Below are 14,248 nucleotides of genomic sequence, written 5' to 3'. Positions count from 1 at the left end.
TGTGGACATGTATCTTGTATAAGTAGGTGATGGCGAGCTGACTGCATGAATATGTATGCAAAAAATGAGCCTTACGATCAGGAGCTGGTCTCAATGCATCCGTGTTGATGCTGAGCAGGGAGCCAGGAGGACACAGGGGTGACACAGAGGCTGGGTAGCTCTGGGTCCTGGACGGCAGCCAAGCAGCTCTCTGACGTTAGAATTGCTTTCCTTACTGATCGAGTGAGATCTGCCTTATGTCTCGTTTGCTGCCGTAAACATCGTGAGAGCGATGATCAAGCCTTGGGAAAAATTCCCATGTTTGTTATTTAAGTAAGGAAGCCGAATCGTGTATTATTATTATTTTTTTCATGTGTTTTCATTTGGTTTTGGCCTCACTTTCCTCATTGGTGAAATAATATAACAAATCAGGACTGCGATTCTGCCTGGATTTCTCTCTCTCTTTTAAAAGAGTCATTTAATTTATCTGAATAGCAGAGAAAGAGAGAGAGAGAGAGAGAGAGAGAGAGAGAGAGAGATCTCCCATCCAGCGTTTCATTTCTCAATGGTTTCCATTTCCAGTGGTCCAACCTGCTGCAGTTCAGCTTGGTTGACTCCAAAAGCAGGAGCTGTCAATTGTTTGACTTACTTTAAAAACCAGTCCTTGGGCCCGGCGGCGTGGCCTAGCGGCTAAAGTCCTCGCCTTGAAAGCCCCGGGATCCCATATGGGCGCCGGTTCTAATCCCGGCAGCTCCACTTCCCATCCAGCTCCCTGCTTGTGGCCTGAGAAAGCAGTCGAGGACGGCCCAATGCATTGGGACCCTGCACCTGCGTGGGAGACCTGGAAGAGGTTCCAGGTTCCCGGCTTCGGATCGGCGCGCACCGGCCCGTTGCGGCTCCCTTGGGGAGTGAATCATCGGACGGAAGATCTTCCTCTCTGTCTCTCCTCTGTATATATCTGGCTGTAATAAAATGAATAAATCTTTAAAAAAAAAAAAAAACCAGTCCTTATCTATTTGAAAGGCAGAGTGACACAGAAGGAGAGAAAGAGAGAGAGAGAGGTTGAAGATTTTCCACTTGTTGTTTGTTTATTTCTCAAATGTCTGCAATGATCACAGCTGAGCCAGGCGGCAGTCAGGAGGCAAGACTCCTAGTGTCCAATGTGAGTGTCCTTGTCCCAGCCCTTAGGTCATCGTCTGTTGCGTTCTGAGGCATATGGCAGGGAGCTGGATGGGTAGGGGACGACTGAGAATTGACCTGTTTCTGCAGTATGGGACAGCATGTCTCTCAAGTTTTAATTTACCTGTTGGGCCACAGTGCCAGGAGCAAGGAGTGCAATTCAGGTTTTGCGCTTGGCTGGCAGGGATCCAACCACTTCACCTGTCACTGTTGCCTTTCATCACGCACATCAGCAGGAAGGTAGAATTGGGAGTGAGCTAATAAATCAACCCCAAGTACTCTGGCATCAGATGGGGGTATCCTAAACCACTGTGGGAAACACCTTCCACTCTGGATAGATTGCTTGTAAGCTTGAGTAACAATGAGCGGAATGACAGAGAACACTGTGTATGTGTGTGTGTGTGTGTGTGTGTGTGTGTGTGTGTGTGTGTGTTTGAGAGGTTGGGGAACAGAGAGGGAGCGATCACTTCCAGCCATTGAGTCACCATCTGGCTTGCAGTAGCCAGCTTGGGCCAGGCCAAAGCCAGGAGTGAGCGACTCCATTGCTGTCTCTGACTTGGCTAGCAGATTCTCAAGTGTTTTATCAGTTGCTGCCCAGGCTCGGAAGTAGAGAAGCCTAGGATTCAGAACCAGCACGCAGTGTAGGATGCAGGAGCCCGAGCCCTCAGATGCAGCAAGCAGGTGTCCCAAATGGTGGCTCCCTTTGCCATAGCGCCGATCCCAGGCAACTTTTCTAATAGTAGGTATTTTATTTTTGAGGGAAAACGGATTTTCCGAACAAGATTTTCTTAATTCTATTGGAAAGGTATATCAGATTTATGGGGAGAAAAAGAGACAAAGATCCTCCAACTGCAGGTTCAGTCCCCAAATGGCCGCAGTGGTCGAAACTGAGCCAATCTGATGCCAGGAGCTAGGGGCTTCCTCTGGGTCTCCCATGCTGGTTCAGGGTCCCAAGACTATGGACCATCCTCCCCTGCTGTCTCAGGCCACGTGCAGGGAGATGTGCTGCCCACACACACACACACTGACACCTAGGGCATGATCCTGACGCTTACAAGGTGATAATTTAGCCACTGATCCATCATGCTGAGCCCTGGAAAAAGGGCATTTTTAAAATTCATTATTATTATCTTTCTTGATATGTTTTGTAGGTATAGGGATTCCTTCCTCTCCCTCCCTTTCTTCCAGCTTTTCCCCGCCCACCATCTTTCCCCATATTATTACAGTTGTATAGTCCTTCAGGAACAGTTCCTAGTTTAACGTTCTGCTGTTGAAATGTATCATCGCATCGTAGGTTTAGGCGATGGTAGGAAATCTAGTTTCAGTTTGTCAAGGTATACTTAAGAGTTTCATTAGAGTCCTCCTTTTATTTAGGAATAGAGATGCATATTGCAATGTCTCTTCACTTTCCAGTATGCTAATCTGTACTATGCAATTAATCAGTGAGAATATATAGGTAAATATACATACACATAGGTATATCTGTACTTGTCTACCTATAGATCTCTTTGTATTTTGCGTGAAGGTTGCCCTGCTGTGTCTTTGCTATGTCTGTCACAAATGTCACCCTTATGTTCTCGTTTGTCCAGCTAGGACAATGAGCTGCGTGTTCTGGTTCAGTGATTCTGATGTGATCTCAGCTAGGCAGCTGTATCATATTAAATCGAAAGAAATTAATGAGTAAGGGAACTCTTGGACTTGGCAGCAGAATGCTAGCTGGATACTGTTATTACTGGAAAATTACTATAGAAGTGTAAGAATATTACCAAATATGTGTATGTATTTGGTATGTATGTTTATCCTGGCACACACAAGTATATGTTCAAGGTGATACTTATTGGAAACAAACATGCTTTGTATTCTTCTTATTAGTTCATAGTGAGAGAAACCAGAGGTTTGATTGAGGTATTAACAATTTAAAATAGCTTCAAGTTCACTGCTGAATAAGGTACAAACCAATCTCCTGACTTTTATATCCCTCCATAATCATGACCCAATTCGACTTTCAATCTTTATTTTTTAATCTTCCCTTGTGTCACTCACATTCTAATTTCTTTTCTCCTTTATTGCAGTACGCATGTCCTGAAAGGTGTGGTTATGATTTCGTGTTTCCAGAACAGTCCCTGCAACTTTATTTCATCCAGAATTCTGATGACATAAATTGTCTGTGTTTCTTCATTAGAACGCTAATATTTTGTTTCACAAAGACGATGACTTGTTTATGTGTTTGTAATTAGAATATAGCTATTACCTTGTTGCATTTGTATTCTAGCATGGAACCACAGAGCAACATTGCTAGCTCTATTATTTGGACTTCTGTCCAAAATAAATACTTAGTTTTAAATAAGGGGTGCAGCATTTGTATGTTATCTTTCACATTTTGAATGAGGCCTGACATGGTAGTCAGTGTTGATATTCAGTGGTGAATTTTTGCCATCAATGTTTATTGTGCTGGGCATGTATTGGTATACAAAACAGACAAAAAAAAATGTTACAACCATTGAAACTGCTTAAGGTAAATAGAAAATAAGGTAAATTGAAAATACACAGTAGTCATATTTTGAATGTAAATTAGATATCACAATATTAGAGGATATTCGCATATAGTTAACAATAACAAAATCAGATCACAAGTGTTTAAATTTGAAAGTCTAGGTGAGAAATGGCTATAATTTCCTTAACAGGAAGCCATAGAGGATTGCATGTGGTTTTTCAAATGACATGAACAAAACACCCTGCATCTTGTGAAATGAATATTACAGTTTCCTATATTTGCTCAAACTCTATCAGGTTAATACAATGCACCAGTGTCGGTATGCGTTATTAACTCAACTTGGCTAAACTGGCAGTAGACTAAACAAAGAATAGAATGACTGTTGTTTAAGAGATGTCTGGGGTGGATATTTGGTATAAAAATGAAGATACTTGTATCCTGTACATGAAACTTCAAGTCTTGGCTCTGCTTCTGAGTCCAGCTTCTTGCCAATGTGCATCTGGGGACCAGCAGGTAGTAGCTCAAGTAACGGAGTCTCTGTCATCCATGTGGCTACCTTGGCTTGAGTTCCTGGTTCCCAAATCTGGCTTGCCTGATCTCTGGTTCTTGCAGGCATTCAAGAAATGAACCAGAAAGCAGAAGAGCAGTGTCCCTCTCTCTGCCTTTTAAACAGATAAAAGCAAATTAATTTTGCGAAGGAAGCATGACATTATTTGCTATTGTCATCAAAGGGTTAGATGAAAGAAAAGCAGGAGCTAGAAAATGCTGCTTTGTTTTCACAAGTGAATTCACTTTTGCAAATAGCTATTATCCCTAAAGTAGAGTATGTTTATTTTTATCTTCATTGTTGATAACTTCTAGTTGTTTTTTTAAAATGTCTATGTTTTGTTTATTTGGGAAGCAGAGAGATTGGGAAAATAGAGGCAGGGAGATGCCATTTGCTGGTTCATTCCTCAGATGCCTGAAAGCAAGGAGCTTAGTCAAGGTCTCCCAAGTGGATGAAAAAGAGCGACTATTTGAACCCAACCCTTGCCCTGGCAATATTAGAGTCCCCAGTGACTCCTCAGCCTTAAGTGGAGGAACCATATTGCATCTCAATATCTTTCTGTTGTTGGCCGGCTGAGATGATCGGATATGTAAGTGAAAAGAAGTACCTTATCCCAGCTCTGAATCATAAAATATCTTTAGTTAAGGAATCTTCAAGTGACCAAGCATGAATACTATGCCACTCTTTTGTGTTAGCACAACTTTAAGTATAAGACATTCTCTGTTGCTAGGGAACAGATAGTTCAAAAAATCCCAGAAACACTTCATAAAGAAAAACAAATTCACAAACCACCCTACATTGTAAAATTCAACTAAGATGAACTGAAAGCGGTCTTATGAAAGGAGTCATTTTTTTGGGAGGGTGAATGTCTTGTTGGCTGAATTAGCCTTGAAGAAACGTGCATTTGAATGTAGTCACCCGAAACAGTAAAGGAAGAATGATGGTGGGAGACAGTGGAACTTTTTTCTTTTAATTCCACTCTTACCATCCTGAGATAGAATCACATTTATTCATCCAGCTCATTTCACCTTCACATAGTGTGCGTGTCCATTGCGATATTTTTAGCTTTGCTGTCTAGACGGTCCTGCTAGGGCCTCACCCAAAGGTGATGTTAATACGGGATGACTTTGAGCTAATTTCATTATTTCCTGATGCCCAAGGGAAACTGTACAATTTTGACACGAGTGCTCCTCCTCATATTCTGGAGAACCTAATGATTGGCAAACGGCAGGTGCCGAGTGATAACTAATAAATACTGTTAATCATAGTGTCCAAAGGTGGCTTCTTTTTCAGGATTTCTGGTTTGATGAGCAATGGATCACTCAGAGGATGATCGAACTATTATTGAGACTGTAGCCAGTTGAAGGGAACGTAGGAGAAAGTGAAGCTTCTTCCAGAATCCAGTCATAGTTCTGTACTTTCAACAGGGACGTCCTAACCACAGCTAACTCATTGTGTATCATGGCAGTCGATACAACTGGCTTAATGTGTGGCACTTCCGTTGATCGCAGCCTCTGCTAAGCCCACACCCCTTTCCTTTCTTGTTTCTTCACATGCAAGGCTGCTTGCTTCTCAACCTGTCGTCTCTCTGGTCCTCTCTCATTTATAAGGATCTATTTTGAAGCGGGCTGATCATTTGCAAACTTCACTCCTGGAGTTAAACAAGCCTATGCTTACAGATTCTGAGACAAGATGGCGCCTCTGTTGGCCTCAGCCGTCCCTTGTGGGTCGAGTTTCATCTGAATTCAACTTTCCTTTTGCTGGTTTCCCAGGTTCAGCCTTTTTTCGGCCCTTGATCCGTGATGTATTCACCAACAGCCATTCTATGGTGAGAAAAATGTCATTGGCTTACAGGGTCAACCCTGCTAATACGGATCTCTGTAACTGGCTGTTCTGAAATCATTGAACCAGAAGTCTGCTGATTACAGATCTGAAGTCAATCATGGTGCAGGTGTTTTGGGTTCTTGAGTTGGATTCCCATCAGTTATCTGTACGGAAGCTTCTGGTCTCTTCGCCTGCTTTCTGCAGGGGCTGTCGAAAGGACAACACCCCCAGGAAGATAGCTGTGAGCATGGCGGAAGTCGCGAATGCTCGGCGTATTCAAGAAATCTCAATAGCTGCTAACAATGTGCGAGCCTAAGGTTTCATGCACAGACATTTGGCCACGTTTCTCTTTGGAGCACTTGTTCGAATTCTGTCCTCAAGGCGCTAACGAGGTGACAGTGTCTCAGTTCGCAACAGCGTTTGGAGGCCAGTGAAGGGATTCATCAATTCTGACTCCCAATGCCTTTCCAATATTCTCTCGAATATCCGTGACTTTGCTGCTTGGTGTCTGGGTGTAAGACGAGGTACATAAGACTCGATTTCTGGGAAGTTACTTTAATATGTATTGTTTTGGGGTCTGGTATGGTAGCCCAGAAGTCCACGCCTTGCATGCGCCAAGATCCCATAAGGGCGCCGGTTCTAATCCCGGCAGCTCTGCTTCCCATCCAGCTCCATACTTGTGGCCTGGGAATGCAGTTGAAGATGGCCCAAAGCCTTGGGATCTTGCACCCACATGGGAGACCCGGAGGAGGCTCCTGGCTCCTGGCTTTGGATCAACACATCACTGGCCGTTGCTTTTTCTTGGGGAGGGAATCATCAGACAGAAAATATTCCTCTGTCTCTCCTCCTCTCTGTATATCTGACTTTCTAACGGAAGCAAATAAATCTTTAAAAAAATAAAATGTATTATTTTGCATATTGAATTTTGGAACTCAGGAGCAGAAGCCCAGAATTCAACATGGCTCTCTTCCACTGTTGCTCTCAGGGATCCAATCACTCGAGTCATGTACCACCTACCCTGGCCTGCATGGGCAGACAGCTGGAACCTGGAGCTGGGGTCAGGAATCGAACCCGCAGATTTCGATATGGGATACTGACATCTTAAGTTGTTTCCTGACTGCTACGTCAAAAGGCCACTCAGACTGCATTTGAAACACTTATCTATTTCTATGTTAAATATCACGGCTATCGGTGGTCGAAGTAATTCACATCTATCTACGCGATCAAATTTGAGCTTGTCATCTTAAGAACCTGTTTGAAACCTTGTACTCTGAGGATAATTCACGCAGCAAATCAGGACTCTTTTTGAAATCCAAAAACAGTCGTTGGCGCAACAACAATGACTATTGCATCTTTTCAAACCAGAACCGTTTTTGTTTGTTTGTTTTTTGCTTCAGGAGTGATCTGATTTTAATCCATTTAATTATCAAAGAAAGCATTTCAATTGTGGTTTGCTAAACAAGCAAGCCCAGCTGGTGTTAGCTCTAAACTCTCCCGTCATAGGCTCCGTGTATTTAAAGTTTGTGAGCCAGCTCTTTTTATTTCTTAAGTATTTATTTACTTTTTTTTTTTTATTGGAAAGTCAGATATACAGAGAGGAGGAGAGACAGAGAGGAAGATCTTCCCTCTGCTGATTCACTCCCTAGGCGGCCGCAATGGTCAGAGCTGCACCAATCCGAAGCCAGGAGCCAGGTGCTTCTTCCAGGTCTCCCATGCAGGTGCAGGGGCCCACTGCTTTCCTCCACTGCTTTCCCAGGCCCCAGGGAGGGAGCTGAATGGGAAGCGGGGCTGTCAGGATACAAACCGGTGCCCATATGGAATTCTTGGACTTACTTGGCTAAGGACTTTAGCCACTACGCTACCATGCTGGGCCCTTTTCTGATTTATAATCTCTTCTTTGCACCACCTAGAAGTTTGTCTGACATGTGGATAGTGATTAGATAAATGACATAACATGAACTATGAGTTATACTTCTGAACTAATCTTTACCAGCTGTGGAGTTTATTGTATTTCCTATGCCACAGGAAAGAGGTTAGACGTGAATAGAGAAATGAACACGTTATTAATGGTATGGAGCACAACTACATTTCAGACCAATTGTCTCTACTGGCTTCGCTGCGAAGAACTCAGTATCCTGGATCGATTAAAGTGATGTTGACGTTTAACTATTCAGTGGATCCATTCAGAAAATTCACATCCCTGCACCTAGGCTTCAGTGAAAGTCAGAACTTTGCAATGGAGTGTTCTGCAAAGCCTAGTCGGGGTATAAAATAGGAATTGAGGAGCTAGCATGACAGCCTAGTGGCTACAAATCCTTGCCTTGCACACGCCAGGATCCTATATGGAGCCAGTTCCCAGCAGCCCCACTTCCCATCCAGCTCCCTGCTTTTGTGGCCTGGGAAAGCAGTCGAGGACGGCCCAAAGCCTTGGGACCCTGTACCAGTGTAGGAGACCTAGAAGAAGTTCCTGGCTCCTGGCTTTAGATCAGCACAGCTTCAGCTGTTGCTGTCACTTGGGGAGTGAATCATGAGACAGAAGATCTTCCTTTTTGTCTCTCCTTCTCTCTGTACACCTGACTTTCAATAAAAAAAAAAATAAAAAATAAATCTTTAAAAAAAAAAACAAACAAACAGTACTTGAAGTCCTGCCCTGAGCAGAGACTAAAACGAGTGTAGTAATACGTAGAACTTCTAGAAGAACATAATTTTGTATTACAGCACATAACGCATGTGCGTTTCAGAGTTTAAATAAAAACTTCAAAGTTCAAATGCATATAGCCAACATCTCAGCTTGAGTAAAATAACGAAACAGAGGAGTCACATTTTCGTTTAGATCTTTGGTGGTGTTAAGTTTTACTCTGATCAAAATATAACGTCTGCATCAACGAACAGATAAACGTTAGTCTATTCTGTATCAGTGTCCACTTGAAGCTGGTATCCTGAGCCCGGCTGTTCACCAGGCTGTGCGACCTGCCGTGGGCAATGCAGAATGTTGGAGCTGTGCCCGCACAGAGCAGGGTTGAGCTGGTTACTGTGTGTGCCTGGATTCACTTCTCACAAGACAGTCAAACGCTGCCAGGTTCTGGCTTTCAAAGATGGGTTAGTCATGCGTGCGTATCCCATCTGTTTGTATGCACAAGGGATTTCCTTGGAGCTCAGCTCTGCAGCCACAAACCTTGCCTTTCCTCCCCACCCCCTCTGTTTTCCCTGGGTTTCGTTCTTCTCCTGCAGGGAGTGTAAGGCCCCATCAAAACAAGATGCTGCACCTGACAGTTCAGGGAGATGGCGCAAGCCAGACGTGCAGTTGGGCTTTCTTTGGCTACCCGGCTTAATTGCATTCAAGTTTGATCCACTGATTTATAACATGGGAAGTTTGAACTAAAGTACTCAAGACTGGAGTCTTAATGACCTGTGGCTCCCCTGCATGGGGGCGGCCTCTCAAGTTTCCCGTGCTGTCAGGCAGAACAATAGGGCTCTTGTTCTCTCTCTCTGTCTCTCTCTCTGTCTCTCTCTCTCTCTCTGATTTAGCAGCATCCACCATGACACAGCCTTTCTTCTGGCTTCTGTCTGCCTGCTGCGTCGCGCAGGGGCGACCCTCAGGGCTTTACCAGTTCCCTTGTCGCTCTGAGCTCCTCTGCTGTCAGCCTGCCAGTTCCTACAGGGATTTTGAGGTCACTGTGGTGCTCCAAACCTCAGAAGTGTGTGGACAAGCTGTTGTGGTCCTCGATGGTTTGCAACCTCTTAAGAGCCCGCTATTGCGACTGGCTGGTGGTTTTCCAGCAAATTTATGTTTACAGATTTCTGTGTCCTCACACTGTCTTGAAAAAGATCCTGATGAAGAAAGAAAAGGGGTGGGTTTCTGTAATCAGCGTTCATAGTTTGAAATATAGTCTAATGGGGGCTTGTGAGCCAAACACGCAATTACTGTTCTTAGGAATTTTTTAAATTTTTTTTCCTTTTCCTTTCACGCAGATTTATGAAAAATATCAAGATCTGTACACTGTAGAACCAAACAACGCGCGCCAGCTGGTGGAAATTGCAGCCAGAGACATCGAGAAACTTCTTAGCAACAGATCGAAAGCCCTGGTGGTGAGTTCCTGAGCGAGCTGTGCCCGAGGTCACTTTGCAATCCTCATCTTTTACCACTTCTCGCTGTGTCTGTGCATTCCTTCTAGAATGTTTCTTTTATTTTTGGTAACCGTACAATGAATACGGTTCTGTAATGAATGCGTTCATTTACCTCTGCTTTCGTAGCACTACACAGTGTTATCTAGGAATAGTGCATGCAATGACGTTTATATCTGTTTATACTTAGGTCTGCTTAGCAATCAATGAACCTGCTTACATATGTTAACACATGAAATCTACAAACACTACCAGCATTCCTAACATTCCATACTCTCCTATCCTGCCAACCTGCTGTTCTTGCTAAAGTGGCTATTATCTTAGAGATGGGATTTGTTGAATCTGATGTGAATGCTTTGGTAAACAAAGTCATTTTCGTTTTTCTTGTTTCTTAGCCATGTTAAAATCATACGATTTCATATACATATTCTCTGGGAACTTGTGTTTCTTCGTCGCCATTATGCCTATATAATTTATCTGTATGCCAGAGTTTAATTTTAACTCATTTTCTAGCACGATCCCTCACCCATGGCGGATACATGGCAAACCCTCCATTGGTGCTGGATTTGGGCACAGCACTGAGGCTTATATGTTATCCCTGGGATCTCCAGGGGTTACTTCCAGGGCCCCCATGAGCACCCAATTCTACAGATGCAGAGTAGGTTTTTTGTTTGCATTTAACCTATACACCTGTTGACTTTCAATACGTCCAGATCTTTCATAACACCAAATAGCATATAAATGCTGTATGAATAGTGGTTATGCGGTGTTGTTTAAGGAATAATGACAAAAAATATATAAATGTTCAGGACGAATGTCTCAGTTTTTCTGGGTATCTACCGTTCTGGGGGCTGACCGGGTGGACTGTGATGTTTTACTGTCAGGCCCATGTCAAAGCTTATCTTATAAATTAGCCAGAGAGACGACCAATTGTTGCTACTAATGGAATAGAATCATTACGATGCTATATTGTCATGAAGATGACGTCAGCGATGCCTTACCTCAACACATCCTCCTTATTGTTCTCTCTCTTCTGTTTGTGGTGATGTGAGGTGGTGCGTGAGGACATAAGGCAAGGGGAACGTGGAGACCACCGTAACGTAATGTTAAGCTAACAGTGAGGTTGACACGCAGAACAATTCCCACTGATGCTAGAAGAGGCTGTGTACCAAGGACCGTGGGTGATCCCTTGGTCTGCTGATCCTAAACAGGCTTTGGTACCAACAGGATGGTAGAAGATCCCTTGGCAAGAGACATGCTTTCTATCTCAGATGAGACAGAGCAAGATTTCATCACAATTTTGAACGCTGTGAATTGCTTCTTCCTGAAATGTTCACTCAACTCTTTCTAGCTACAATGGACTGTGAGTTACTGAAATCAGAAACGCTGAACTGCAAGCAAGGTGGGGAGGGAAGGGAATGTATTCTGAGGAAATCCTTCAAGTTGCGCATTTATTCTCTTTTGGCAAATTATCGCTTGCCTGTATGTCTATAGAGTTGCTAACATCAGTGTCGTTGCCGAACATTCTTGAACAAATTTCATTACAGCAAAGTAAGATTGCTGAAGTGCCTGGTCTGTGGTATTTGCAACACAGGGGTTTTGCGTCATTGAAGAGATCCACCGGAGTGTTTGTCCTCACTGGTCCACTCTGTCCACATGTCAGACATCTTAGTAGGGGCAATTCCTTGGATGCAAAATGACTCTCTGTTCAACCGTCACGAGAAAAGACACCTGTTACTGATTCATCCCCCATTCTCCTGCCTCCTCGTTGAACTGTGTTCATCTATTTAACACGTTTGTTGGTTTATGTTAGACATTCGCTTATTTGTGTAAATGGCAGAGCATGAGAAAAGAGACAGCTCCTAGCCACTGGTTCATTCCACAGCTGGCTGCAAGAGGCGGCCAGTTGTCTGCCAGGTCACAGGGGTGCAAGGACTTGAGCTGTCCTCTGCCATCTTCCAGGCCCATAAGGTAGGGAGTGGGTAGGAATCAGACCCCTGGGAATCTAACCAGAGCTCCAGAAAGGTACATGTGGATCCCAACCAGTGACTTCATTCGCTGCTTTAAGACGCATGCCGCTGTATTTACTTGAATTCTATGATAGGCAGCATTGATGGTCCTTATCTTAGTTACATATCGTACCCTGTAAAATATCTTTTTCTTGTGCCTCGTCATTTTCTTGGTTGTACATTTTGGTCAGATGAAATTTTACTTTGCATGCAAAGGCAAGCTGTCATTCAGCTTTCAGTATTTTGTGGTGCCTTTATAAAATTTGTTGATTTTTCTTGTAAAACCAGGTTTACAGAGCAAGAAGTAGTGTCAGAGAGAAAGAGCTTCCATCGGCTGGTTCAGTCCCTACATAGCCACAAGGGCCAGAGCTGAGCCAATCCGAGGCCAGAAGCATCCTCCAGATCTCCCTTGAGGGTGCAGAATCCCAAGGCTTTAGGGCATCCCTGACTCTTTCTCAGGCCACAAGCAGGGAGCTGCATGGGAACTGGTGCAAATGGGACATGAACCGGTGCCCATATGGGATCCCGGTACATGCTGAGCAAAAATTCACCCACTAGCCAATCAAGCTGGGGCGTATGGTGCCTTTTTATAATTTTCTTCTTCTTCTACTTCTTCATCTTTTTTCAATAAATCTTTCCTTGGGCCACATTGTGGCACAGCAGGTTAAGCTGTTGCCTGTCATGCTGGCATCCCACATTCAAGTACTGCGGTTTGGATACCAGTCCGCTCCACTTATGATCCAGCTTCCAGCGAATGTGCCGGGGAAGGTGGTGGAAAATGGTCCAAGTGTTTGGGCTCCTGCTACTGATACAGGAGACTAGGCTGCAGTTCCCGGCTCCTGATTTTCCTCCGGCCCCACCCTGGCTCTTGTGGTCATTTGAAGAGTGAACCAGTAGATGAAAGATCTCTTTCTTTGTCCCTCTTCCCTCTCTGTGTCATCCTTTTGCAGAAATAAAAAACAAATCAAACATTCCTTTCTCACATGAGGCTCTACATTTCTATTTTAAGTGGACCTCATTTTATGTGATTCTAGATGTTGTCTTTGACATACAAGTACTTGGTCCTATTTTAGGTGACAATACTCGTATATGATTTGAAGCTACAATTGAAATCACTTTTTTTCCCCTAGCTTGTTTTCCCAGCGTCATTATTAAATAATCTGCCGCTCTGAGTGAGCTCTGATGACTGACCTAGACATTGAGTAAAGCAGATTTTTCCCAGGAGTTCTGACCATTTCTGACCTTCACTCTTTAGTTAAACTTTCAATTCTGCAGGTAATTAGCCCAAGAAATACCTCCTGGGAGTTAGAATCAGACCATGTTGAGAATTGGTATTCTCTTACTGTCTTTTTCTCTTTGTAGCCAGAACAATCTTTCCCTTTAGCCAGTCTTTTTGTTTTGTTTTTAAAACCATTCAATAGGATGACACCCCCTGGAGGGGGGGGGGTTGGTTCTGGTGGCTATGCTTGGAGTTTTAAGGGTTTGCAAGACTCTACTCAGTGAGTCCTATTCTAGCGATTGGTGACGATGGTTTTCCTCAATGGTGCTGATTCAATTGATTTGCCTGTTTGCTCCTGACGTGGGAAGCAGGTCATCAAAGTCCCTGGAAGAAGGAGTAGTAGAATGAAATGTGATATGTATTTTGCCTTAATTGTGTTAACATCGAGGCCTATTGAGACTTTCTTTCCATTTATCTGAACTCCAAGACACTTGGCATGTTATTGAATCCTGGTGGTAGTAGCGTACGGAAGACGCAGTGGCTGATAAAGCGTAGAATTGGTTGAGTTTGATGTTGGCGAGTGAGATTCCGGTTTGTTTTCAGACTACATCCTTTATGTGATTTCTTTGTGTCCACAAAAGTGGAAAACACGTTATTCGGAAGTAAAACAGGTGCACCATTCTATAGTAAATGAATACAAAATGGCATTGTTAAGTCTTTCTATTTTCTTGCACACTTATGCTCAGGGAAAATTCTAGATTTAAAGGAGCTTTGATTTGTTCAGAGTGGGATAAGTATAATTTTAAAATTTGTGAAGACACAAATCTGAGGTAGGGTAACGTTTAATACTGGGTAGGTATTTTGAGTACTCA

The 14,248-nt window shown here is 43.5% G+C and overlaps 1 protein-coding gene across 3 annotated transcripts in view; it reads left to right on the top strand.

Annotated features, from left to right (window-relative positions):
• The window catches only part of CACNA2D1 (calcium voltage-gated channel auxiliary subunit alpha2delta 1), a 378,401-nt gene that overhangs the window by 84,798 nt on the left and 279,355 nt on the right, over positions 1–14,248 (top strand). For all 3 annotated transcript variants that reach the window (XM_058657498.1, XM_058657497.1, XM_058657496.1), the window contains exon 3: positions 9,996–10,112. In XM_058657498.1, coding sequence (XP_058513481.1) covers positions 9,996–10,112 — 117 coding nt within the window. The remainder of the gene's footprint in view (positions 1–9,995; positions 10,113–14,248) is intronic.

This window comes from Ochotona princeps, chromosome 32, assembly GCF_030435755.1.
Source record: "Ochotona princeps isolate mOchPri1 chromosome 32, mOchPri1.hap1, whole genome shotgun sequence".
In the NCBI taxonomy this organism is placed as follows: domain Eukaryota; kingdom Metazoa; phylum Chordata; class Mammalia; order Lagomorpha; family Ochotonidae; genus Ochotona; species Ochotona princeps.
This window is presented reverse-complemented; position numbering and strand designations above follow the sequence as displayed.